At 44.1% G+C, this 26834-nt stretch overlaps 1 protein-coding gene across 2 annotated transcripts in view; it reads left to right on the top strand.

Annotated features, from left to right (window-relative positions):
* CALN1 (calneuron 1) overlaps nt 1–26834 on the top strand; it is a 623334-nt gene that overhangs the window by 279067 nt on the left and 317433 nt on the right. For both annotated transcript variants that reach the window (XM_028845702.2, XM_028845707.2), the window contains exon 3: nt 5671–5814. In XM_028845702.2, coding sequence (XP_028701535.1) covers nt 5671–5814 — 144 coding nt within the window. The remainder of the gene's footprint in view (nt 1–5670; nt 5815–26834) is intronic.

Genomic DNA, 26834 nt, shown 5'->3' with positions numbered 1-26834 from the left:
TGACATAGTGAAACCCCGTCTCTCCTGAAACTACAAAAATTAGCCATCATGGTGGTGAGTGTCTGTAATCTCAGCTACTCATGAGGCTGAGGCAGGAAAATCACTTGAACCAGGGAGGCAGAGGTTGCAGTGAGCCGAGCTCATGCCACTGCACTCCAGCCTGGGTGACACAGCGAGATCATATCTCCAACAAAAAAAGAAAGAAAGAAAGAAAAAAGAGTTACCAGCTCATGCCTGTAATCCCAGCGCTTTGGGAGGCTGAGTCAGAAGGATTGCTTGAGGCTGGGAGTTCAAGACCAGCCTGGGCAATACAGTGAGACCCTGTCTCTACAAAAAAATTAAAAATAAAAAATTAGTCAAGCATAGTGGTGTGCACTCAAGAGGCCAAGGCAGGAAGATCCCTTGAGCCCAGGAGCTCAAGGCTGCGGTGAGCTATCATGGCACCACTGCACTTCAGCCTGGGCAACAGAGCAAGACTGTCTCAGGAAAAAAAAAAAAAAAAGTTACCAGCATAATGAGAAGTAAATCTCTTGGGCTGAATAACAGGATTATTTCTTTCCAAGTCCTTGCTTGGCTCAAGATTCTCTGCTTTCCTTTAGGGAGGAGGGGCTCAGATCCCTGTGGGAACGCCGACTTCGATTCTGGCGACTCCATATGCGTGTGGAGACTGGAGTCCTTCTTTGAGATGATGCGTCTTGCCACGTGTCCTTTCATACAGCACACAATGACAGTTGGACGGGTTCCTATCACCATTGCAGACAGCACTTCTGTGGCCCACAAAGACGTCTTGGAGGTGGCTAAAATTGGCATACTACTGTCTAACGTGCACGTGTTGCATGAGATGGAGGAGTAAAATTTAATTAAAGACCAAAGATACAGCATGCTCACGTAGCCCTGAAGCACCAGAGACTTTGGCCCAAAGAAAAGGAGTACGTTTCAGTGAAAAGCACACAACATTACTGGCTGTTCTTGAAAACTTGATCTGTGGTCCCCAGTTCCCAAGGATGGGAAAGTGGCCAAAGCCCACTCAATGCTGGGAGCCGTCCTCCTAGAGCCAGAGGGATCCTGCCTGTTCCAATGTGTCCGTGGGTTTTATGGGCATATTTTTCACACCCTGTTCTGCTATTAAAAATAAAATGAGGCACACATCACATGTCTCTCCCAGACTGCAAGACCCATTTCCTTCTAATAAGCCTCTGGTTCGCCTGGGCTTTCCTTACCCTAGAAACATTAAATCTCTAGAGGTGCCTATTATGGATTTCTAGTTTTGTATTTTTTTTTCCTCTTTCTGCTATTTTGAAAAAAAAAAAAAAGAAGTTAGTGAGGTTTGTCTGCTTCTGCAGACAGACAGACAGACACACACACACACGCACACAGACACACATACGAATTCTCTACCTGGGAGCCAGGAGCTCCCTATGCAAATAGAGAATAAAGAAGGACAGATTTGTCTTACTTACCTGCATGCCACAGAAAATAGAAGCCTGAGCTGATGTGTGGCCTGCCCTGTCCTGGGCTTGGTTGGAAGAGGCCAGCCTTGCTCCAGACTACAGAGTAAGCCGTAGGCATTCAAGGCTTCAAAGGAGCAGGTCCCTTTAGCGGAGGGAAGTTCTGGAGTGACCTCCATCTATAGTGTGACTTGCTAAATCCAGTAGCCCCAAAGGTGGGGCAACCTGGAAGTCCAAAGGCTCAGCTGTCCAGGTCCTCATTTCCAGGCCATGTTCTCAAACACCACCAGCTAGGGCCTGGTGGGGTGTCGTCCAGTGTAAAGATGTAGGTTGATGTTCACCCGTAAGGTCTAGGGCATACAGGGAGACCGCAGGAGCAAGGCCTGCCAATGAAAGGAACCCACCCTGTCCAGCCATATCAGCAGCCCAGCGAGTTCAGGATTGAGTCAGAAGGAAAGGGAAGGGGAGATGCCTTGGGAAGGAGCAGTCCAGAGAACTAAGAGCAAGGCTAACTTACAACTGGCTATCCAGTGACTGTAGCCGCAGACCTTGCCATCCTCTGACATTTCCTACTGTTGTCTCGTATGTCCTGGCTCCCACGTAAAACCCTGCTATAGAGGCTGGAAGGAGATCAGACCTAGCCCAATTTTTCTGATGGGGAAATTGAGGCTGAGGGGGAAGCCTGCACCAGCTTGAAGGGCAGCGCTGGTGCTGGCTGCCTCATGGGCTGACTCTCACTTTGGGAGGCCTGGTCTCTGCATCTTCCCATCCTTGGCAATCGGGATCCGAGCTCAGGCCACATGAGGCTATGTCCTCCACTCCAGTGTCCTTGAGCACAGTGCGCCATGACCTCAAACTGAGCAGTGGCTCCAAGCTCCTTCCAGACCCGTCGGGACTTGGTAGGAAAACATATGGCTGTTCTAGGTCACCTTGAGCATATTTCATTGATGGGAAAAGCTCAAAATGCAGACAAATGCCTTGATTCAGAATTTGGGTTGGACTAAAATTTGTTTCTATACCATTGATGGAAAGAAAGGGGAGGAGGTGTTGAATAGCAGATTAATAGGGTATGTAAGAGAACACAGGCTTCCTGTTCTTCGCTTAACCACTTTAACGATGTCCACAGATTCATAGAAAGAAGGGCTGGAGGACCTGGGGGATCCTTGCAGCCAGCACAGCTCATTTTACGCATGAACAAACTGAGGCCTCCAGGGTTTGGCCGCAGACCTAATTAGCTAATACGCCTGGCTGGAAGCCTAGGGTCCTGGTGCACAGGCTGGTCTCCTCTCTGCTGGAGCCCACAGTTCATCACAGAAAGAATTCAACATGCTGCATTAGTATTGATAATGAATTTACTACTAATATATGATTCTTATCCATTCAGACTCATCATCCGTTGAACAGCTATCTGTCTAGCGCCTCCTACAGTGTGGGCAGGGAACGCATTAAGATGAAAGAAGGGTAGGAGGTGCTTACCGCTCAGAAAAGAAGCCAATTGTAGTATTTCTAGATGGAGTATGCCGGATGTCACAAGAAAGGAATGAATGACCTGCTGTGAACAGTCAGCAGAAAGGGAGATAACTTGGCTATGGTGAGCAAAGACAGTTTTGTGGAATCCATGACCCCTGCTTTGGTGTTTTGCAGTGGGCAAGTCCATGAAAACTTACTCCCAAAGTCCGAGGAAGCTGAGAGGCTGAAGAAAGAGGCTGGCATGTCTAGCTTCTCAGAAAGAAACATTTAATAGGGACTTACCCTATGCCTGTGTCTTGCGGGTTGGTGAGACAAGATGGTGGATCCCCCTGGCCTATCACCTACCAGACCCAGGACTTACATACCATAGGGAAGGAATGTGTAGGACAATTGTAGGGAGAGGCAGGAGTCTGCCTAAGGGCAGGATGTATGGTAAGTACACGGTCTTACACAAGGAACAGTAGATAAAATAGAAAAGGCATTCCCAGAATTAGAGTTTATCAGAAGTCAACAGGGCAGATTAGCATCCAAGATGGAGTCACTTTAGCATCCACACTTGACCTTGAAGGATGGATATAATTTTGGGCAAGGAAAGAAAAAGGGAAGATGTTTCGGGCAAAAACACTGGAAGCAATAGTGTGGCAATCTGAAAAGCAGCCTCCAAAGATATCAAATCCTAATCTCTGAGATTTATAAATGTTACCTTACAGAAAAGTCTTTGAAGATGTGATGAAGTTAAGAATCTTGAGATGGGGAGATTATCTTGGATTATCTGAGTGGTCCCTAAAAGCAAACACAAGTGTCCTTATAAGAGCAGGGCAGAGGGAGATTTATAGACAGAAGAGGAGAAGGTGGAGATTGGAGTGATGGGGCTACAAGCCAAGGAATGCTGGAGCCTCTGGCAGCTGGAAGAGACAAATAGATTTTCCCTTAGAGCCTTCACGGGGAGCACAGCTCTGCTGACATCAGGATTGTGATCTAATGTTGCTGATTTTGGAATTCTGGCCTCCAGACTATGAAAGAATAGATTTCTGTTGTCTTAAGTCACCAAGTTTGTGGTAATGACCATGCCAGGGCATGGCGAGATATTCAGTGAGGTAATAAGTAAATGAGTCAGAGTCAAGGGGCTTGTATGCATTTGAAGAGCGATAGAAAGTTTCTGCATGCATCTTACCATCCTGAGTGGAGTCAGGCTGAGTGGGAGAACCCCAATGCCTGGTGGATCATTTTTATTTCTCAGTATTTATTAATACTGTGCTTCTCAGATGATAGAAAGTCAATACTAGTTGCGTGGCATGGTGAATAATGACAGCTGACATGTCTGGGCTTGCACTTCGTTTATTGATGAAAAGTCAAAGCTGCTCTAGGTCTGGTGTGCTCAGAAACAATTAATGAACCTTTCATCTTCACACTGTGACCTCCAGTTCCTTGTGTTGTACATCCAATCCAGGACTGACAGCTGCAGTGGCTCTGGAGAAGGGGACTTTGGGTGGAATTTAGAGCAACTCTGGTTTAGGGGAAGAGGAGGGGAGATTGTCTGCCAGGTGAAACAGCCCTTACTGACAGCAGAGTCGAGTTCTCTGCTAGCCCAGGGACAAAGTGATTAAAGGCCTCTTTTGAGTTTTCATGATGCTCTTATTGATCTGAGGTTGTTTATAGCTACAAAACACCTGTAAATTAGGAGAATGAGATACAAACAGCAGGATACTTAACCCTTCTCCTCCTATGAGGCTGAAAGAGCTTTCTGCACAGCTCCTACAGCTGCAGGGATCTGAAATATGCCTGCAGAGGGGAACTGCATTCTCCTTTCCTCCTGAGGACTGCAGTTAAGAGGCAGCTTTCTCCTCACAGCTGAAACCAAATCCTCACCTTTGCTCAGAAAGTGTCCTTGGTTAACATGATTCTCTGCTGGGACCACCATCTAATCGTGTGCCTCCTACAGAGTTGGAGGATGCTCAGGTCCAGCTGTCTCCTTTCTTCCTTCCTCCCCTCCCCCATTTCCTATCCCCCTCCTCCCCTCCCCCACCTCCCCTCCCCCATCTCCTCTCCCCCTCCTCCCCTCCCCCCTCCCCCCTCCTCCCCTTCCCCCTCCTCCCCTTCCCCTCCCCTCCCCTCCTTCCTTCCTTCCCTACTTCCTTCCTTCCTTTTCATTTTCTTTTTTTTCTTTCTTTCTTTTTCTTTCTCTTTCTTTTCTTTTTCTTTCTTTTCTTCCTTTCCTCCTTTCTTTTTCTTTTTTCCTTCTTTTGTCTGACTGCCTTCCTTCCGTCCCTCCTCCCTCCCTTTCTTTTTCTTTCTTCTTTCCTTTTTCCTTCCTTCCTTCCTCCTTACTTCCCTCCTTCCTCCCTCCCTCCCTTGCTTTCTTCCTTCCTTTCTCCCTCCCTTCTTCCCTTTTTCCCCCTCCCTCCATTCCTTTCTTTTCCTTTCTCTTTTTTCCTCCCTCCATTCTTCTCTTCCACTCTCCCTTCCACCTTTCTCTTTTTCTCTCTCCCTTTCTCCCTTTCCTTTTCTTTCTCTTCTTTCTCATTTTCTCTTCTCCTCTCCTCCCTTCCATTTCCTTTTTTCTCTTTCCTTTTTCTTTTCTTTGTTTCTTTTCTTATGTTCTTCTTCTGTCTTCCCTTTTATCTGATTAAAGAGTTTTAACAAATCACTGTTTGTAAAGCAGTTAGGAGTTCTCGGTAGACAATCACCAATGACTGCAGTGCAATAAAGCCAACCATGTGACCACTGGACTTTCTTTGCTTTTCCATTGTAGAAATCCGAGAGGCCTTTCGGGTTCTGGACCGGGATGGGAACGGCTTCATCTCCAAGCAGGAGCTGGGCATGGCCATGCGCTCTTTGGGGTACATGCCAAGTGAGGTGGAGCTGGCCATCATCATGCAGCGCTTGGACATGGACGGTAAGACCCGTACAAGCAGCTTCTCCCCTGAGACGTGCCCTGGTCTCATCAGTGAGACGTCGGATTTATGCAGGGCCTCGCACTTTTAATTCCAAAGACTTGGTTTACATTTGAGAAACAGAAACCTGGACTAGAACAGGCTTTTTTGGTAACTTTCCATAGAGTTCTAGGGCCCTGTAGAGATTGTTTTAGGGCCACTATAGGATGGGGCAAGGAAAGAAGCCTGGCTGGTGGAGCAGTTATAGCACCTTCTTATTTCCCTTCTCCTCCTTCTCCTCCCCTCCCCCCTCCCCATCCCTCTCCCCCTCCCCATCTTCCTCTCCCTCCCCATTCCTCCTCCCTCCTCCCCTTCCTCCTCCTCCTTCTTCTTCCTCTTCCTCTTCTTCTTCTTCTTCTTCTCCCTCCCCCTCTTCCTCCTCCTCCTCTTCTAAATAACAGCTTTATTGAGATAGAATTCACACACTCTAATATTCACACATTTAAAGTGTACAATTCAGGGGTGCTTAGTGGATGCACAGGGTTTTTTTTTTTGTTTGTGTCCTCTTTCTTTATTGGATGCTTTGTAGATGTCACGCAGATCTAAAAGTTACATTGTTGAGGAATTATTTAAAAACTGGTCTTGGTCCAGAGCTCCAAGCTAGAAGCAAAAAGGAATGGAGATGGCGGGATCTTCCTCCAACATCACCAAAACCCCTCAAACAAGAATCCTAAGCTCCTGCATGGGCTAGAGCCTGGGCTTGGGCTCTTGGGCTAATCCTCAGTGTTTCTGGCTGCATCACAGGCAGGAAAAGTTCACCAGCAACGGGCTGCAGGGAACAGCCAGTAAAGTCCAGACATGGACAAATGTAACTGGAAGGAGGATATGAAACAGACAGGTAACTGTCCCGCTGTAGTTAAGAGTGCAGCTAACGCAGGTGGAGGGGCAGGGGAGGGGCCGTGGGAGCAGTGCTGCCGCACTGCGGGAGTGTAGTCCCAGTGTAGCCAGAGGAGAGTCACAGCTTTGTAAAACCAATGCCACAACGGATTTTAGTTGGAAGCCATTATCCTCAGCAAACTAACACAGGTACAGAAAGCCAAGTACCACATGTTCTCACCTTTTTTCTTTTTTCATGACAAGTCTATTTTAACATTTTTATCTTATTTTAATTTAATTTTTATTTTTAATTGTATTTTATTTATTTATTTATTTTTGAGATGGAGTCTCGCTCTGTCGCCCAGGCTGGATTGCAGTGACACAGTCTCGACTCACTGCAACCTCCACCTCCCGGGTTCAAGCGATTCTCCTGCCTCAGCCTCCAGAGTAGCTGGGACTACAGGTGCCCGCCACCACAACTGACTAATTTTTGTGTTTTTAGTAGAGATGGAGTTTCACCATGTTGGCCAGGATGGTCTTGATCTCCTGATCTCACCTTGGCCTCCCAAAGTGCTGGGATTACAGGTGAGAGCCAGCGTGCCTGGCCTAAATTGTATATTATTTTAGGTTCCAAGATACCTGTGCTTTTCCTCACTTATAAGTGGGAGTTGAATGATGAGAACATAGTGGGGAACAACACACACTGGGGCCTGTTGGGGGTGGGGAGGGAGAGCATCAGGAAGAATAGCTAATGGGTGCTGGGCTTAATACCAAGGTGATGGGTTGATCTGTGCAGCAAACCACCACAGCACACGTTTACCTATGTAACAAACCTGCACATCCTGCACACAGACCCCGGAACTTAAAATAAAAGTTGAAGGAAAATAAAATAACACCTTCATCACTCCAAAAAGGATTCTCACGTCTCTTAGCCATCACCTCCCAATCCCCCTGTCCCCGCAAGCCCTAGGCAACCACTTCTCTATGTTGTCCGAGAGACTGGTCAGTGGGAAGCAGCTGTTGGTCTCCAGACAGAGGTCCTAACCCAAGACCAGAGGGCTCACATGTCGTGCGTCCTTCTGGTGAGCTGGGGATTCCCATGTACCAGCTTCGACTTGAGGTGTTCCCTGTTGGCCAGGATGTCTCCAGGCCAGTCAGTGTCTCTGCTTCCCACAGACCCGCATTTCCTGTGCAACCTGGAAAACAAATCCTAGACTTAATCCTGGGCCAGTCACTGTCCCCATTCCTGCCCAGCAGACTGATGGAAGGGGCTTCTAGGAAGAAAACTGCGTTATCTTCCTGCCCTACCCCGCACGCCGATGTCTGCAGACTGCCTCCTTGCCTCTATGTTCTTTGGGATGGTCTGTCCCAAGGACACCATAACCCGCAGGCTTTGGAGCCTTCTGAGCTGGAGCTACTGTGTCATTCCCATTGTCACGTCCTTCGGTCTGGACGTTCCCATTGTCCAGATCTGTTCAGAGGCTTCCCTCTTAGCCTCTTTTTTTTTTTTTTTTTTCTTTTTTACCCAACTTCCATCTTCTCCAAAGCTTCAGAGAAATGACCTGCAGCTTATTCTCTGATGACTGTGGCAGTCCCCTATCTAGTCCACACCCTTCTTAGCAGAATCGTGTTTTTGGATTGAAGGATCTTGGGACCAGTAGCAAAAGCACCCTGTTTTCTACCCAACTCTCTGCCCCATTTGGCTCAGTAATCCCAAGTTGGTTAACATCTCCAAGTAGCTACTGAAGACATGAAGTGTTTCAGTTAAGGCTTTCAAAGTAGCCCCATAGGCAGAGCCATAAGATCTGGTCCTCGCCACCTGTGTCTACACCCTGAGCCCCTTGTCTTAATTCAGTAAGCAAGTACTATGCCCCTTCATACGCCATGACTGCTCCACCCAACCACCTAGACACTCTCTGCTGTGCCTCACACCCGGCCAGGACCTCACTTGGTGAATGAGTCCAAAGTCAGAACTGACTGGCTTCATACCACCCTCAAACTCATTGATGGCGTCTGCCAGGGCATCGATGGTCTCAATATCCAGGTGATTGGTGGGCTCATCCAGGAGGAGCATGTAGGGGTTCTGCCAGGCCAGCCAGGCCAGGCTAGATGCACAGATTTGTGCAACACATGCCACAGTCGATTTTAGAACATTTTCATTGCTCCAAAAAGAAACCTTGCATCTCACTTTTTTTTTTTTTTTTTTTGACGGAGTCTCACTCTGTCACCAGGCTGGAGTGCAGTGGCGCCATCTCTGCTCACTGCAACCTGCGCCTCCCGGGTTTAAGCGGTTCTCCTGCCTCAGCCTCCTGGGTAGCTGGGACTACAGGCACCTACCACCACACCCAGCTAATTTTTGTATTTTTAGTAGAGATGGGGTTTCACCATGGTGGCCAGGATGGTCTCGATCTCTTGACAATGTGATCCGCCCGCCTTGGCCTCCCAAAGTGCTGGAATTACAGGTGTGAGCCACTGCATCCGGACAAAACCTTGCACCTCTTAGCCGTCACCTCTCAATCCCTGTATTTCCCCAAGCCCTACGCAAGCACTTCTCTACTTTCCGTCTCTGTGGTTGCTTCTGCTGGACATTTTCTATAAATGGAATCACGTAATTTGCCTTCCTTTGTGAGTAGCTTCTCGCACTTACTATAGTGTTTCCAAGGTTCACCTGTGTGGTAGCATTTATCATGACTTCATTTCTTTTGATGGCCATATTCCTATTCCACTGTATGAACAAAACAGCTTGTTTTATGTCTGTTTTCTATTTACTGAGTTTCCGCATACAACCTCGCTGGAAAAAATACAACCTTGTAGTGTTTCTTTAATTTGTGACAGAGTCTCACTCTGTCTTATGCCCAGGCTGGAATTCAGTGGCATGATCTTGGCTCACTGCAACCTCCATCTCCCAGATTGAAGCGATTCTCCTGCCTCAGCCTCCTGAGTAGCTGGGGTTACAGACGTGCGCTGCCACGCCTGGCTAATTTTTGTATTTTAGTAGAGATGGGGTTTCACCATGTTGGCCAGGCTGGTCTCGAATTCCTGAGCTCAAGTGATCCACCCGCCTCAGCCTCCCAAAGTGCTGGGATTACAGGTGTGAGCCATCGCGCCCAGCCCTCATAATGTTTAAAAAGCTTTGAGAAATGGGCTGGGCACAGTGGCTCACACCTGTATCCTAGCACTTTGGGAGGCCGAGGCGGGCAGATCACCTGAGGTCGGGAGTTCAAGACCAGCCTGATCAACATAGAGAAACCCTGTCTCTAACAAAAATACAAAATTAGCCGGGCATGGTGGCACATGTCTGTAATCCCAGCTACTCAGGAGGCTGAGGCAGGAGAATCCCTTGAACCCAGGAGGCGGAGGTTGCGGTGAGCCGAGATTGTGCCATTGTACTCCAACCTGGGTGACAGAGCAAAACTCCATCTCAAAAATAAAGTAAAATAAAATAAAATAAGCTTTGAAAAATGACTAGATTTGATCATCTTTAAGGTTCTTCCCTACTCTAGAACCCTAAGTTTTATCCCAAACCAGCTAGATCTTGCCTTAGATAAAGGTCTAGGAAGGAGGCCTCTTTGTTTTGTTTTGTTAACACACACCGTTCCCCTCTGAAAAGCAGCTTAATTCTAGGCATTGGGCACCAGAGGATTGGGCTTTTGGCATCCCTGGGTTGAGCATGAGATATACACCAAGAAGCAAGGACAGAGGAGATGGGCAGGAAGTCTCTTTGGAAGAACAGACCAAGGTTATGATAAGGAGATGTTTGCTCGGCCTGCAGGCTAGTTGCAAGAGCATGGTTCTCGCCTGTTATCTTGCTGGACTTGTTGGGAGGATGATAATAAGGGTGACCATATGGTGAATGGACCCTAGGGCCAACCGCCAAGTGCAGCTGTAGACATTTATTTTCTGGTTCAGGATAGAGATGTTTTATCCAGGGTATTCAGTTGTATGAGTGGTTCCCAGCTTGTTCTCCCAATTCTGATTGCTGGTGACTCACCATGTCTTTGTAGGCCTGATTCGACCTTGCTTTATATTTTAGAGATATTTCTGAAAAGCTGGAGCAAAGCACACCTTTTCCAGCAAGATCTTACTTCCAGTGACTTCCATCATTATCTCAGAGATACATTTAGAGGAAAAAAAGTTTACTCCTTAAAATGAGAAAAGTCTTAACCTGTACCTCTGTTTCTGGAACTAAGAAGGCTTTGGGTCTTTGATTCTGCTCACACAACTCTTGTAATAAAACCTAGTCAATCGCACCTGTAATCGGAGGCTGAGGCGGGCAGATCATCTGAGGTCAGGAGTTCAAGACCAGCCTCACCGACATGGTGAAATTCCGTCTCTACTAAAAATACAAAACAATTAGCCAGGTATGGTTGCACGTGCCTGTAATCTCAGCTACTCAGGAGGCTAAGGCACGAGAATCGCTTGAACCGAGGAGGCAGAGATTGCAGTGAGCTGAGATTGCGCCACGACACTCCAGCCTGGGCGACAAGGCAAGACCCCGTCTAAAGAAACAAACGAACAAACAAAAATCCTAGTCAAATGGACTAAATGTGAATGGAATTAGCAATTAGCAACTTCTTTACACACAGGAAGGGCTTATTTTTCTTGTAGAGTGTTATTCCTAGTTATGTCTGGAAGTTATTCCTATAATTGTGGGAGAGTTATTCCTATAAGATTTAAGGATCTTGCTGGGTACCGTGGCTCACATTTTGTAATCCCAGCACTTTGGGAGGCCAAGGTAGGATGACTGCTTAAGGCCAGGAATTTGAGACCAGTCTGGGCAGCATAGTGAAAACCCGTCTCTGCAAAAATAGAAAAAAATAGCTGGGCATAGTGGTGCACATCTGTAATCCCAGCTAGCTGGGAGACTGAGGCAGGAGGATTGTTGAGGCTGATGCAGGAGGATTGCTAGAGCCTAGGAGTTCAAGACTGTGGTAAGCTATGATTACGCCACTGTACTCCCACCTGGGTAATAGAGCTAGACCCTTGTCTCTAAACAAACCCCAAAAAACAAAAAAAAATAAAAAAAGATTTAAGCGTCTTCAGCCCCAAGTTCATGCTTGTTTGTATATTCTTTCATTGGACCCCAGCTTGTGGGGAAATTTTTAGATTACTGCAAATTTTCCCTGATTTCATGAGAGCTTGGAGTCCCTTAGGGCTTTATGTGATGATATTGTTCAAAGAGCTCATCAGGGCTGAGGCATCTGGGATGCGATTTAAGAGACTTCAAGTTTCACCAATTTATTTGCAACTCATCATACTCAGCTACCAACGCTGAAAGCAGAACTTCTGAGCAAATCTCACAGCGGATTTCTATTCATTCCTTTAACAAAAACCCAAGTCATCAACTATTTCACGGTGACCCATCAGGTAAAAGTGCATTTATTTATTTTTGAAGCTCAGCTTCCTTGAAGTTTTGTTTTGTTGCCTACAAAAGATTTAGTACAAAATCCATGAAAATACGCAGCAGTGTAGGCTACAGGCATTGCCGCCACAAAATTTATACAATCCCTAAGTGTGAAAAGAGCTAAATGAAAAATGCCCAGTCTGAGGTTGAAGTGCATGTCTTGAAGGTATTTTGCCAATTTCACTTTGCCAATGAGTGAAACTTCTCAGGTACCAGGTTCTGGATATGGATAGAATGACTGCATTTAGTTGTCCTTCTCTTAGTGGGACCTTTTGAGCTGTTCTGTTAAGAAAAAAAAAAAAAATTAGGTTCTAATTATATCCTTCCTTCCTCGCTTCTGTAACTGGGAATCCTCCGGAGATTCGAGCCTACCTAATTAAGTTTCTCTTTGGTGTGGAACATGTGGAACGGCAGAGATTTTTATTAGGTTGGTGCAAAGTAATCGCACCAGCCTAGTATGTGGATGATGCCAAAAAAAAAAAAAAAAAAGAAAGAAAAAGAAAAAGGAGTGTTTGGGGCAAAGCTTAGGATTCTTTGCTATAGGATGATCATGCCTCCTGTTCTGTACACCCTGGTATTGGGCAGGCGGGATGGCAACGGTGCCTCTATCCATCCAGCTGGCTGTGATTAGAAGCAGGTCTGGCCCACACACCAATCTTTCTTTCTCTGGGGTCCCTGCCGCTTTGCCCGACAGTGAGGTCATACCTTCGGCACGAGGCCCGGCTGGAATTAGCCTGGGTTTGTCTGTGCAACCCAAGTTGACACATAAGGTTTTCATTAGGTGACTCCTTGGGAGGGGGGTGCCTTGCTGGCTGCACATGGAACAGTCATCTCCCTGGATTAGGGATCTCGCCTGGATTTCCTGGACACGGATCCAGCCAGACATTTCCAGGGGACAGAATGGAAGGCAGGCAGGAGGGTCTGGGATTGCTCACCTGGCCTGTAGCCAGTTTGCCCTCAGTGGTGGGACTGGCTGTGTGTGTATGTGTGTGTGTCTGTGTGTGCATGCGCCTGCATGCACATGTGTGTGCCAAATGGGCTGAACTGCTCAGAGTTATTTTATTTTATTTTATTTTTTGTAGAGACAAGGTCTTGCTCTGTTGCCCAAGCTGGAGTGCAGCAGTATGCAGTAATTGCTCTGTGCAGCCTCAAACTCCTGGTTTCAAGCTATCCTCCCACGTCAGCCTCCCAAATGGCTGGGACTACAGGCTGCCCCACCCAGCTAAGTTTTTTATTATTCTTTGCAGAGACGAAGTCTCACTCTGTTGCCCAGGTTGCTCTCAAGTTCCTGGCCTCAAGGGATCCTCCCTCCTTAGTGTCGCAAAGAGCCAGGACTACAGATGTGAGCCACTGGGCCCAGCCTGAACTATTCAGTTAAATACACAAAAAGCCCAAACTTCTGCCCAGTGCCTGGGGTCTCCTCTTTGGCTCATCACTGCAAAAGTTATTTCTTGGAACTTTAACTCAGTTCTTTGTTCTCTTGTGGTCACTGTTCCATTTCTCTTCCATCAGCCTCTGCAGCTAAGGTGACTTTTACCAAGCACCAGTTGAGGACCAAGATCCGCCTTTCCTGGATGCCTATTTTTGGGGGCCAGGATCTCTCCATCAGCCCTGATTCTGGAAGCCTGCAGTTCTTTTCCACCAGGCTCCTTGAGCCCTTTAAACCCAATTCCCAAGGTGTCCTTTGCATGTCAGGAATCAACTTTCCTCCTATGCATCATATTAGTTATGTATCATCCTTGGATTGGCTGACAAAATAGTCACTCAAAGCCCTGGCACGGTGGCTCATGCCTGTACTCCCAGCACTCTGTGAGGCCGAGGCAGGTGGATCACTTGAGGTCAGGAGTTTGAGACCAGCCTGGCCAATATGGTGAAACCCCGTCTCTACTAAAAATACAAAAATTAGCTGGGCGTGGTGGCGGGCTCCTGTAATCCCAGCTGCTCAACTGGTTGAGGCGGGAGAATTGCTTGAACCTGGGAGTCAGAGGTTGCAGTGAGCCGAGATTATGCCATTGCACTCCAGCCAGGGTGTCCCGGCGAGACTGCCTCAAAAACAAAAAAAGAAAAAAGAAAAACAAAAGTCACTCAAAAAATTGTCTCCAAAGCTGTATTCTGTTTATTTTATTTTTATTTTTATTGGTAGACACAGGGGGTCTCACTTTGTTGCCCAGGCTGTCTTGAACTTCCGGCTTCAGGTGATTCTCCTACGTCTGCTTCCCAAAGTGCTGGGATTATAGGCATGAGCCACCACACCCAGCCAAAGCTGAATTATAGAAGCAAGTTGAGAAAAATGGCTTCTTGAAGTCACTGTGGGCTGGGCTACACCCTATGTGTTCCCCTTAGTTCTGTGATCCGCACAAGCAGCTGTTTGGCTGATCTCAGAGCTTCCTGCAACATTCACTGGGGAATAAAGGCTTGGTATCCTCAAGACCTAAGGGATGTCTTCAATTGATTTCTGCATTCTCAGTACTTTCAAAACCACACTACTGGGTCATCTGGAGTGAATCCAGCTAACTTTGCAAATGCTTTCCTGAAACAATCAAACCAGGAAACATTCTCAGCAGCGCAAGGGCCCTTGCACCAGCCCCACTCACATTTCCTAATGCAATTCTTCTTCCAACCCGCGCCCACCTCTCCTCTGCGAGGAGAACAAAGGTCCTTCTTTCAAACAGTTGAAGATCTTGCCCTCTTCCTCCTTGATTTACCTTCTGTTCCTCAAAGATGTAGAATCTCATGCAATTCTAGCATGTGTGTTGGAGTTTGGAAATTCATTCTCATTTCTCAACTTATTTGTAATTTGTTTTCAAGGTTTGCCACTGCCTGGATAGGTGAATTTTATTCAGTTCAGTTAAATTTAAAAAGGATTTATTTCGGGCCCTTATGTGTGAACTTCCTTATTTTTATGGTTGGCAGGATTCACTCATGGTGTGTTTTGAGACAAACTGCTGAGCTGCCTAAGAACAAAATCATGGCCTGAGTCACATGAAAGATATTGGTGGTGTCCCCAATGTCAGCCCTCCTGTCCCCATCATCCCCTTTTCAATTGCCCATTCATTAAGAGTATTTATCCTGTGCTGATAAGTCACATTAATATGACTTTTCTGTTTTCATTTCCAATCTCGTAGAAGACAGAAAGGGTATATAGTATATATAATGCCAAGCAGTGCTCATTTCCATTTCACCTTCAGACATGTCAGTGTGCTGGTCAGAATGCTCCAGAACTTGCATTCGGTCTCTTTGGTGAGATAGAACACACACTTCTTTCCTGTGCGTGAGGCAAGAAGCTCACCCACAGACTGCAGGAAGTGGAACTACCTGGCGAAAGGGGAAAGCGGGTGGAGATTTTAGCCTAAAGCAGAGGTTCCCAAACCTGATTACACATCAGAAGCACATGGGGAGTGTGTTAAACCCAAAAACAGGGCCAGGTGCAGTGGCTTACGTCTGCAGTCCCAGCACTTTGAGAGGCCAGGAGTTCGAGACCAGCCTGGACAACACAGTGAGACTCCCGTTTCTACCAAAAGACACACACACACCACACTCACCACACACACTCACACACACCACACACACTCACACACACACACCACACAAAATAGCTGGGTGTGGTGACTTGCACCTAGGATCCCAGATACTTAGGAGGCTGAGGAAGGAGGATTGCTTGAGTCTGGGAGCTAGAGGCTGCAGTGAGATATGATTGTATCATTGCACTTCAGCCTGGGCAACAGCACAAGACTCTGTCTCTACAAAAGAAAAAAAAATAGATTGATAGAATCAGAATCCCCAAGCGTAGAGCCCAGGAGCCTGTAGCCCCCCTCCCTTTTTTTTTTTTTTTGAGACAGAGTCTTGCTCAGTTGCCCAGATTGGAGTACAGTGGCACAATCTCTGCCCACTGTGCAACCTCTGTCTCCCCGGCTCAAGGGATTCTTGTGCCTCAGCCTCCCGAGTAGCTGGAATTGCATGTGCATGCCACCATGCCCAGCTAATTTTGGTATTTTTAGTAGAGACGAGGTTTCTCCATGTTGACCAGGTTGGCCTTGAACTCCTGGCCTCACGTGATCCTCCTGCTTGGCCTCCCAAAGTGCCGGGATTACGAGTAGCTGGAATTACAGGTGCACGCCACCATGCCTGGCTAATTTTTGTATTTTTAGTAGAGATGGGGTTTCTCCATATTGGTCAGCTTGGCCTTGAACTCCTGGCCTCAAGTGATCCTCCCGCCTCGGCCTCCCAAAGGACTGGGATTACAGGTGTGAGCCATCATGCCCGGCCATGAGCCTGATCCTTTAACATCACATCAGGTTATCGTGCAGCCATATGTCCATTGACACAATTGGGTGGGGGGGACCCTGGGTTAAAAGAAAACTCTTTGGCTACAGAGTAGTCATCGAGCTTGCGGATATTTGCATGAGCAAGAAGGTCTGTGTGGAAGGTAAATGTGAGGTGATAAGGAGTTTTTCCTTTGGGAACCTGATGAAGGAAGTAAAGTCTGTCCTTAGAGGTTCAGTCACCCCTGTCTGAATGCAGGTGGCCCTCAAAGTGCTTGCATGTGCAGAGACCTGGTGTCCTCCCTCCTCCACGTGTGGTCTGAGGACAGTCAGAGTCAGCATCACCTGGAAGCATGTTTAAGATGCTCCATCTCAGGCCCTACCCCTGACTTGCTGAATCAGAATTTTTCTTTTGTCTGTCTATCTATCTATCTATCTATCTATCTATCTATCTATCTATCTATCTTTCTTTCTATCATCTATCTATCTTTTAGAGATAAGGTCTCTCTCTGTTGTCCAGGCTGGAATGCAGTGGTATCATCATAGCTCACTGCAGCCTGGTCTCCTGGGCTCAAGCCATCCTCCTCCCTCGTCACTGGTACTACAGGCGTGCGTCGTCACCACGCCTGGCTAATTTTTATTTTTTATTATTTGTAGCAATGAAGTTTTGCTATGTTGCCCAGGCTGGTGTAGAACTCCTGGCTTCAAGCAGTCTCCCACCTTAGCCTCCCAAAGTGCTGGGGTTACAGGCGTGAGTTACCATGCTTGGCCCGGAATTTTCCTTTTACCGAGATTCCCAGATGTTTCATATGCACATTGAAGTCGGAGATACCCTAGTCTGGGGCACACTTTGACAAATGGAAAGCAAACCCAATTATGTTTCCTTTTTTGAGGGTCTCTCTAGGGAGTGAAGCCCCTCCCTAGTCTCCTACAGGGAACTCAGTGCCTGGAGATTTGTACGTCTACGAATGACATAATTCACAAAGCCACTAGTGTTGGTGAAGAACAACTAAAGAAAAATGTCTCTGCAAATGCTTGCATTTGTGAATAAGCATAATTGGTATTAAACTCTTTTGTATTTCACTCTGTGTTAGTGAATTATGGCTTGTATGCTTTTGATCTTACTGTAGCAAGTTTTAACTGGATAATTAATGATAAATAACACTTATGTAATGCTCACCAGGACCCCAGTGATAACACTGGATAACAATAATACTAGCTAATGCATGCAGAGTTTTCATCATGGGCCAAAGACTGTTCTAAGCACTTGATTTATTAACTTACTTAACTATTATGATTCTCATTTTGTGGATGAGGAAAATGAAGTACCGAGGTTTCTAGAAACTTGCACAGGTCATGCCACTAGTAAGAGCCATGTGACTCTAAGATCTTAACCAGATAGCTTTTAGATATAGTATTCTTTTTGTAATTTTAGTGGATATAGGTCACTGAGGGTGACAACAGGACATTGAAACTCTTAACTGAACACACACATACACACACACACACACACACACACACCCTTGAAATACCTTGGTATTTCAAACCTATATGTGAACGTTTTGGCTTCCAATTGCTTTCCAAAATAGTCTCTAGAAACATGGGGTTCTCATGAGGTTACCTTTGGTTGGGCAAAAGACCCTAGCCACTCCCCAAAATGTCCTTGTATGAGAGCAGAGGATGTGAATTGAAGACAGTCTTTAGGTTTCTCATTGTTTTGGTGAAGGGAGAATTCTTCAGACTTGCTTGGGACATGGAATGGTACTGGATGATCATGACATTTCCTCTCCAACGTTCCTATCTCCCTAAGCAAGTCCATCCTCTATAGCATGCTCAGAAAGGTATGCCATCTCCATCTTACTAACATTGACCATGTTGAATTCAAGTTTCAGCCGATGACTAACTAGACTGTTTGAGTCACTTCTAGCTATTCAAGCCAATATATTAAAAAAGAATTCTGGGCCAGGCATGGTGGCTCACACCTGTAATCCCAGCACTTTGGGATACTGAGGTGGGGGGATCACCTGAGGTCAGGAGTTCGAGACCAGCCTGACCAACATGGAGAAACCTCGTCTCTACTAAAAATACAAAATTAGCTGGGCATTGTGGTGTGTGCCAATAATCCCAGCTACTCGGGAGGCTGAGGCAGGAGAATCACTTGAACTCGGAAGGCAGAGGTTGCAGTGAGCCGAGATCGCGCCATTGCACTCCCGCCTGTGCTGCAAGAGTTAAAAAAAAAAAAAATTCTGGTATGTGCGCCTATTCCAATAAGAGCAGCCTCATCCAATTTTACAGTCTGTCTTCTTTGATTTAACACCTAGAGTTCATTGTTACACCTATTCCCCAGACGTAAGCTGATTGCAATTCTCTGTTCATTCACATCAGACCTAGAACGTTCCCTCTTGGGATATGCCAGTCTGATTCTAGCCATGGGCTTGGAGACAAGGAAACCTGGTAGGGGTAAACCTTGAAGAAATAGGCATCCCCTATCAAGGCAACTGCCTTAGCTGTGTTTATTACAGGTCTTCATGGTCTTCGAGTTGATCTTCTCTGAGCTGTAAGAGAGGACGTAAGGGAGACTTCGGGAATCAGTTTTCTAAACCCACCTAACAATTCCTGTTCTGAATCTCAGGTCCCACTCCTTTTCCATCGGGACCTGAAATTTCACATAAGAGATTTGATGAGTCTGTGATTTCAACCTATAATTCTACAGAGTGCACAGTTACATTTGGCATCTTCCCTGAAGGGTTATAAGAAATAAGAGATTATTTTAGGACCTCCATAGAAGCACGCTAGTTCTCTGTGACTTGAGCTGAGAGTCTAAAGGTCTGAGCTTGTTTGCTCTTACAAGGGTGTTCAGAAGCAGCCATCCCAGCTGGCAGTCCTGGTAGTCATCATCGTTACCATAAAGGTCAAACCTTGGAGCCACTTAGGTCTTCCAAAGCCTTACTTTCAATAATTATCGTATCCCAAGAAACCACAGATGACAGTTAATTAATCATAATGCTAATGCATGCGGTAGATACTCGTATCCCCTTTTCAGTGGGCAAGGAGGTCAGTGGTTAAAGGCAAGCAAACCAATCTCAGAATCTCACTTTGGAAGTTTGTTTTCTCCCTGGTACGAATGTACGGTGCCATCTTGAATGCAAAAACCATGCTGGATTCCTACAAGTGAGATTACTATGTGAAATATAGGAAGTTGCTAAAATTCTTCATGCTAAATAATATTTTCTTAGGCAATGTTTACCAAAAGGAATGTATGAGAATGCCTGTCTTAGAATGTTTTAACTAATATTGAGTATTATAATTTTTAAAAATCACGAGTAACATGATGGTGAAAAGTGGCAATTCATTTTGCTTTAACTAGTATGGGAGAGGAACAATTTTTAAAATATATTGATTGGTTATCCATTTTTTCCCCTTTGCAGGCTGCCTACTTTGTTTTCAGATCCGTTTCAGTAAGGATAGGCTAAGTTATGCTGCAGCAATAAATATACCCCCAAATAGCAGTGGCTTAAAACCACAAAATTAAAGCTGTCACTCAGACTGTGTGTTCACTGTGAGTTGGTTGGGTCTTTTCTCCATGTCATCCTCACTCAAGAGTTCTGGCAGAAAGAGACTCCAGCCTGTCTCTCCTTCCATGTTCGCTAAGGCAGGGGAAAGAGACCCAGGAATCACACAGTGATTCTCAAGGGTTTTGTCACTTCTATTCACATTTCACTGGTTAAAGCAAGTCACATGGCCATGACTAATATCAAAGGATGTTGAGGAGTACAACCCAACTCTATGCCCTGGAGGGAATGAACTGGAAATATTTGGTGAACAACACCAATGATAACTTTAGAATTTTAGGCTTCTCCTTTTTTTTTTTTTTTTTTTTTTTACTAGAATACCATATTCATTGCAAAAGTTTTATCGCAGGGCAAGTTCTTAGAAGTACCATGAAAAGGGGAGAAACACAATTATTATGGGAGACTTTACACATGCCTTTCCATTTGATCAAGTGGACAAAACGAAGTAACACAATTTGAATGACATGGAATGTGTGTGTATTAGTGTGTGTGTGTGTGTGTGTGTGAGAGAGATATAAATTTTATACCCTTAAAAAGAGAATAGCTTTCTTTTTAAGTGATTCTGGAACATTAAGTAAAACATGACTATGTATTAGGCTACAAAGGCAAACTAATTAAATCCCAAAGAACAAGTAATATAGGCACATTCTTTGACTACAATATAATAAACCAGAAATTAATAACACAAGTTTGAATAAGAATCCCACCCACTTGGAAATTTAAAAATTAAAAACCAAAAACCTTTCAATCTCATGAACAGATCCAAGCACTGATTCTTTGAAAAAGAAAAGAAACAAATTCACAAAGCATATTTAATTAAGAAGGAAAGCATTATCACTAAAATAAACTAGATGTGAAAAGTAAATATGGGAGATTTTTAAAAAGAATACTTGATACAGCTTCATATTAGTGCACTTAAATATCTACATGAAATGGAGATTTTTCTGGAAAAATGTAAATTATTGAAATTGGTTCAAGCTGAAGTCAATAGTCTAAATCAGAAGTTGCATACTTGCGGCCTACCAGCCAAATACAGCTCATAGCCATGTTATATTTGGCCTGTACACCATTTTATAAAGCAGAAAATCTCACATTAAAAATATACATTCCTCCTGTTAAAATATTGGAGAATTTGGCAAGACTAGACCTGCATTCCTTCATTGCAATAATTTGGTGAAGTTGAGTGGCCATCCCCTCTGGGTAGGGCATCTGCCACAGTCTCCATTATTCATTAGTGTTTTATGCCTGCCTACTCCCGTTTTGATGGACTGGCTTGGTCTCTATAGGCTTTGGAGTTTGCGACCCTACCTGTACGGACCAGCAATAAGGGCATATTTTACTATTCTATTTTCATTCCTCACTTCCCTTAATTATAGGGAATTAATTTTTCTAGTTTTTAATTTTTATTTATTATGGATATATATTAGTTATACATATTTGTGGGGTACATGTGATATTTTGATACAAGCATACGATGTGTGATGATCAAATCGGGGTAATTCAGGTATCCATCACCTAAAGCGTTCATGATTTCTTCGTGTTAGGAACATAGCAGTTGCACACTTAGTTATTTTGAAATACGCAATAAATTACTGGGCTGTGTGTTTGTCTGTTTGAGACGGAGTCTCACTCTGTCGCCCAGGCTGGAGTGCAATGGCGAGATCTCAGCTCACTGCTACCTCTGCCTACTGGTTCCAGCGATTCTCCTGCCTCAGCCTCCCAAGTAGCAGGGATTACAGGTGTGCACCAGCAGGCCTGGCTAAGTTTTGTGTTTTTAGTCGAAATGGAGTCTCACCATGTTGGCCAGTCTGGTCTCAAATTCCGGACCTCAGGTAATCCGCCCACCTCTGCCTCCCAAAGTGCTGGGATTACAGGCATGAGCCACTACACCCGGCCAATAAATTACTGTTAATAATAATCACCTATTGTGCTCCTGATCACTAGGTCTCATTCCTTCTAAATAACTGTATTTTTGTACCCATTAACCGTCTCCTTTTATCCCCCACACCCACTACCCATCCCAGCCCCTGTAACCATCATTCTACTCTCTTTCTGCATGAGTTCAGTATGTTTTTTTAAGCTCCTGTAGATCAGTAAGAACATGTGATATTTTCTTTCCGCATCTGGCTTATTCCACTTAACGTAATGTCCTCCAGTTCAACCCATGTTGTTGTAAGTAAAAGCATTTCCTTCCTTTTATGGCTAATATTCCACTGCGTAAATGTGCCACATTTTAAAAATTCATTCATCCATTGATGGACACTTGGATAGATTCCATATCTTAGCTATTGTGAATAATGCTGTTGTAAACATGAAAGTGCAAATAAGGGAATTGATGTTTTTGTGGGTTTTTGTTGTGTATCTGTTACCATTTCTAGCTACTTCAATAGATTACTTATTTTATTTTAATTCTTTATTATTTAATAATTAAGGCAACTAGGATGGGAAATTGGACACTGAGAAAAGCCTCAGTGATATCTCTCAAATTTTGATAGATGGTTTTGATGTTTTCATTATAATGTTTTATTGTATTTTAAAATTGGGCTATAACCTCCTTCCTTCCTTCTCTTCCTTCTCTTCCTTCCTTCCCTTCCTTCTCTTCCTTCCTTCCCTTCCTTCCCTTCCTTCATTTCCTTCCCTTCCTTCCCTTCCTTCCCTTCCTTCTATCTCCTTTCTTTCTCTTTTCTTTTTTCTCTTCTCTTTTCTTTTCTTTTTGTTTCTTTTCTTTGTAAATTTTATAGAAAACTATCTTACAATTTAATTTCTGAGTCACTGGATTTTTAAGTTCCTAGTTTACATTTTAATTTTTTTGTTTCTTTTTTGGATGGAGCTCTGTCACCCAGGCTGGAGTGCAGTGGCGCAATGTCAGCTTACTGCAACCTTTGCCTCCCAGGTTCAAGTAATTCTTCTGCCTCAGTCTCCCAAGTAGCTGGGATTACAGGCACACACCACCACATCTGGCTAATTTTTGTATTTTTTTTTAGTAGACACGGGGTTTCACCATGTTGGCCGGGCTGGTCTCGAGCTCCTGTCCTCAAGCGATCTGCCCACCTCAGCCTCCCAAAGTGCTGGGATTACAGGCGTGAGCCAATTTTCTATTTTCATTGCATTGTGCAAAGTAAGTATAACCTGATATTTGCTAAGATTTTTCTCTGTAACCAAGAATAAGATGAACTTTTGTGAAGGTATTGGCTCTATGCTACAAGGCTTTTTGTATGTGCATAGAAGTTATCTTCACATTACCCATGTGCCCTGTAGCCCTATTTTTGGTTATTTTGTCCAAGATAAATTATTGTGATGTACTGATGCTATGTTACTTCCTGGATTTACTTCCAACGGTTTTTATTGTAATTTTCAGCGCTCTGCCCTCATAGTGGATTTCACCTTTCATCAGTGCAAATGTTCTTTAAATGCTTTTGAGTTATGCTTTTGAGTCCTGTTGATTTTTTGCCACATAACCTTTTTGCTTGTGTTTGTATAACATTTATCGTTATGTGCAGTGGTCACTGGGGCCATTCACAATTACGCAGTTTCTTCTCCTTCCAAGAATACGGTACACGATGCCCTACCTTTTTCTGTGATTTTGTTAGGGGTGAAACCTTTACCCAATATACATGATTGTGTTGTAATTTTTAATTATTCTGAGAGCCTTTTTATTGGTACACTTAGTCTTTTATATTTATTTCACATTAAGGCTGAGTCTTAATTCTGTCATTTTGTTTTGTGGGGGTTCTCCTGTGTACCTACTATGAAGTTATTAGTTTGTGACTATGGTTGTGTTTTTGTTTTTTATATTATCCACTCAACTGTGTGGAAGGTAGATATCTTACTTTTACTCTCTTTAGTGATGGCTGTAAAGTTTTTTGTGAGCTTATCTCTAACAGCTAACATCAGTTACAAATGAGTAATACCTTTTTTATGGAAGATAAGAAATTAAATGTTATCTCTTTTCTGTTCTTTGTTAATTTTAATATATGGTGGTTATAAATATGTTCCTCCCATTTTTTATAAATTTTATTATTTTCAATTTAAATAATATATTATCAGTTTTATAATAATATTAGAAACATTTATCTTGTCTGTATATTTAACTGTCTTTAGTGCTTACTCCCAGCCATACTTAACTCTTTTTCTGTTTCTTATTTTTAATTAATATATATTTGTTCCAGCATAAACTTTCCCAAATTTCTCTTTTTTTTCAGGAAGTTTACTTTAAGCATTAATTCTCTTAGTTTTATAAATCTGAGAATATCTTTCACACATATTCACACAAATCTGAGAATATCTTAACACACATAAACAACTGGGTTAGATATAAAATTCTTGGGCTATAACCTCCTTCCTTCCTTCTCTTCCTTCTCTTCCTTCCTTCCCTTCCTTCTCTTCCTTCCTTCCCTTCCTTCATTTCCTTCCCTTCCTTCCCTTCCTTCTATCTCCTTTCTTTCTCTTTTCTTTTTTCTCTTCTCTTCTCTTCTCTTCTCTTCTCTTCTCTTCTCTTCTCTTCTCTTGTCTTTTCTTTCTCTTGAGATGGAGTCTCACTCTGTCTCCCAGGCTGGAGTGCAGTGGTGTGATCTTGGCTCACTGCAAACTCCACCTCCTGGGTTCAAGTGATTCTTGTTCCTCAACCTCCCAAGTAGCTCAGATTACAGGCGTACGTCACCACACCTGGCTAATTTTTGTATTCTTAGTAGAGACAGGGTTTCAACATGTTGACCAGGCTGGTCTCCAACTCCTGACCTCAGGTGATCCGCCTGCCTGGGCCTCCCTAAGTGCTGGGATTACAGGCGTGAGCCACCACGCCCGGCCTATAACCCTTTTCTTTTAAAGGTCTATGAGTGCTTCTTCATTATCGTTAGGGTTTAAATATTGTTAAGTTTGTGATAACCTGTTTTTCCTTCCTTGTGAGTAATCTAATTTGGCGTAGGATGTAATCATTTTCCAGGAGGTTTGAAAATGTCACCAGTTCATATTCATCTCTGTGTTCTAGTAGTGGTGGTCCTTGGTTTTGTGTTGTTGTTGTGGTTCCTTGGAATATGATTCACACTCTCAGTTTTTATTTATTTACTTATTTATTTTTAGAGACAGGGTCTAACTCTGTGTCCCAGGCTAGAGTGCAGTGGTGCAATCAAAGCTCACTGTAACCTCAAACTCCTGGGCTCAAGCGATCTTCCTGCCTCATCCTCCAGAGTAGCTGGGACTACAAACACGTGCAACCACAACTGGCAATTCTTTTCATTTTTTTTTGTAGAGGCGGAGTCTCACTGTGTTGTCCAGGCTGTTTCCAAACTCCTAGTTTCAAGTGATCCTCCTGTCTCTGCCTCCCAAAGTGCTGGGATTACAGGCGTGCACCATCACGCCCAGCCTACCCTCTCAATTTTTAGACCGAGTTTTCTTTCTGGAAAACATTTGTTCAACCCTTTTTTGTTTTCTGCTTTTGCTCCGTGTATTTCAATCTCTCTTACTAGCCGTATCCACAGCTTAGATCCTGAGCTATGGCCTTCCAATACCCCTCATAGCTGTTCTTTCTCTCTGTTTTTGCTCATCCTTTTATATTCTCATACATATATTTTCTGCTTCACTACTTGGAGGTTTTCCGGTGACTAGTCTACTGATCACTGGATTTCATTTTTGTAACAATGCTTTCTCCTCTCTGTGAAATTATCTCTCGTTCTTTTTCTAATCTGGTTGTGACATCTTTTCAGTGTTGTCGAGGACATAAACTAGATACTTTTCTAACACTCTTTGGTGGATCTGTTTTAGTGCTGGGCAGTTGCTGAGTCAGACAATTGATTGGTGGTGGCTGTCTCAGCCTCCCAAATAGCTGGGATTACAGGAGCACATCACCACGCCCAGCTAAGTTTTGTATTTTTGGTAGAGACAGGGTTTCACCATGTTGGCCAGTCTAGTTGAAAACTCCTGACATCTTGATCCACCCGCCTTGGCTTCCCAACGGCGTTTCTTGTAACAAAATGCTCCCTGAGGTTTTGTGTCTGTGCTATGAGAGGTACTTCTTATTTTTCATTTCTGCCTTATTTCAGTGGGTGGAACTTTTGGATCAAAATAATAGTAATAACTGTTATTTCAGACACTCTTTTGTTTCTGACTTTAATGATACTGATCCCCAGAGTTCTGAGTTTAAACTTGAAATTTACATCAATTGTTGTCTGAGATGGACACTATTTATTATGGTTAGGGTAATATCTTACTTGTGGTTTACCCCTTTTTTCTTTTTAAATCAATAACAACTTTGAATAACTTTTTGACATCTATTGAGATAATCATGTCGTTTTATTATTTGACTTTGTGATGAAATCAGGTCTTTTTATTATTTGACTTTTGTTATTTGACCCTTATTTAACTGGATTTACAATAATCGAAAAACTGCCGCAGTTTATGGATTACTTCTCTTTAGCTGAGTTTCTCTCTATATATCCTGTTGTGTTTGACTATTGTTTTATTTTTTAATTTAGGTTTTGCAAATATATCCATAAAAATAATTGGACCGGCCACAGAGGCTCACCCCTATAATCCCAGCACTTTGGGAGGCTGAGGCAGTCGGATCACTTGAGGTCAGGAGTTTGAGACCAGCCTGATCAATGTGGTGAAACCTCATCTCTACCTAAAACTACAACGTAGCCAGGCATGGTGGTGTGCCCCTGTAGTCCCAGCTACTTGGGAGGCAGAGGTGGGAGAATTGCTTGAACTCCGGAGGTAGAAGTTGCAGTGAGCTGAGATCGTGCCGTTGTACTCCAGCCTGGGCTACAGAGCGAGGCTCCTCTCAATGAAAATAATAATAATAACAATAATTGATCCATTTCGTTTTCTTTCCATTTTCAGAGTTTTAATACCAGAGTTAGGCTAAATGTATAGGATATTTGGGACTTTTCCATCTTTTTTGCACTGGAAAAGATTACATAATAACCATTTTT

Source organism: Macaca mulatta, chromosome 3, assembly GCF_049350105.2.
Source record: "Macaca mulatta isolate MMU2019108-1 chromosome 3, T2T-MMU8v2.0, whole genome shotgun sequence".
NCBI lineage: Eukaryota > Metazoa > Chordata > Mammalia > Primates > Cercopithecidae > Macaca > Macaca mulatta.
Note: the sequence above shows the minus strand (reverse complement) of the source record. Positions and strands in the feature narration are given on the sequence as shown.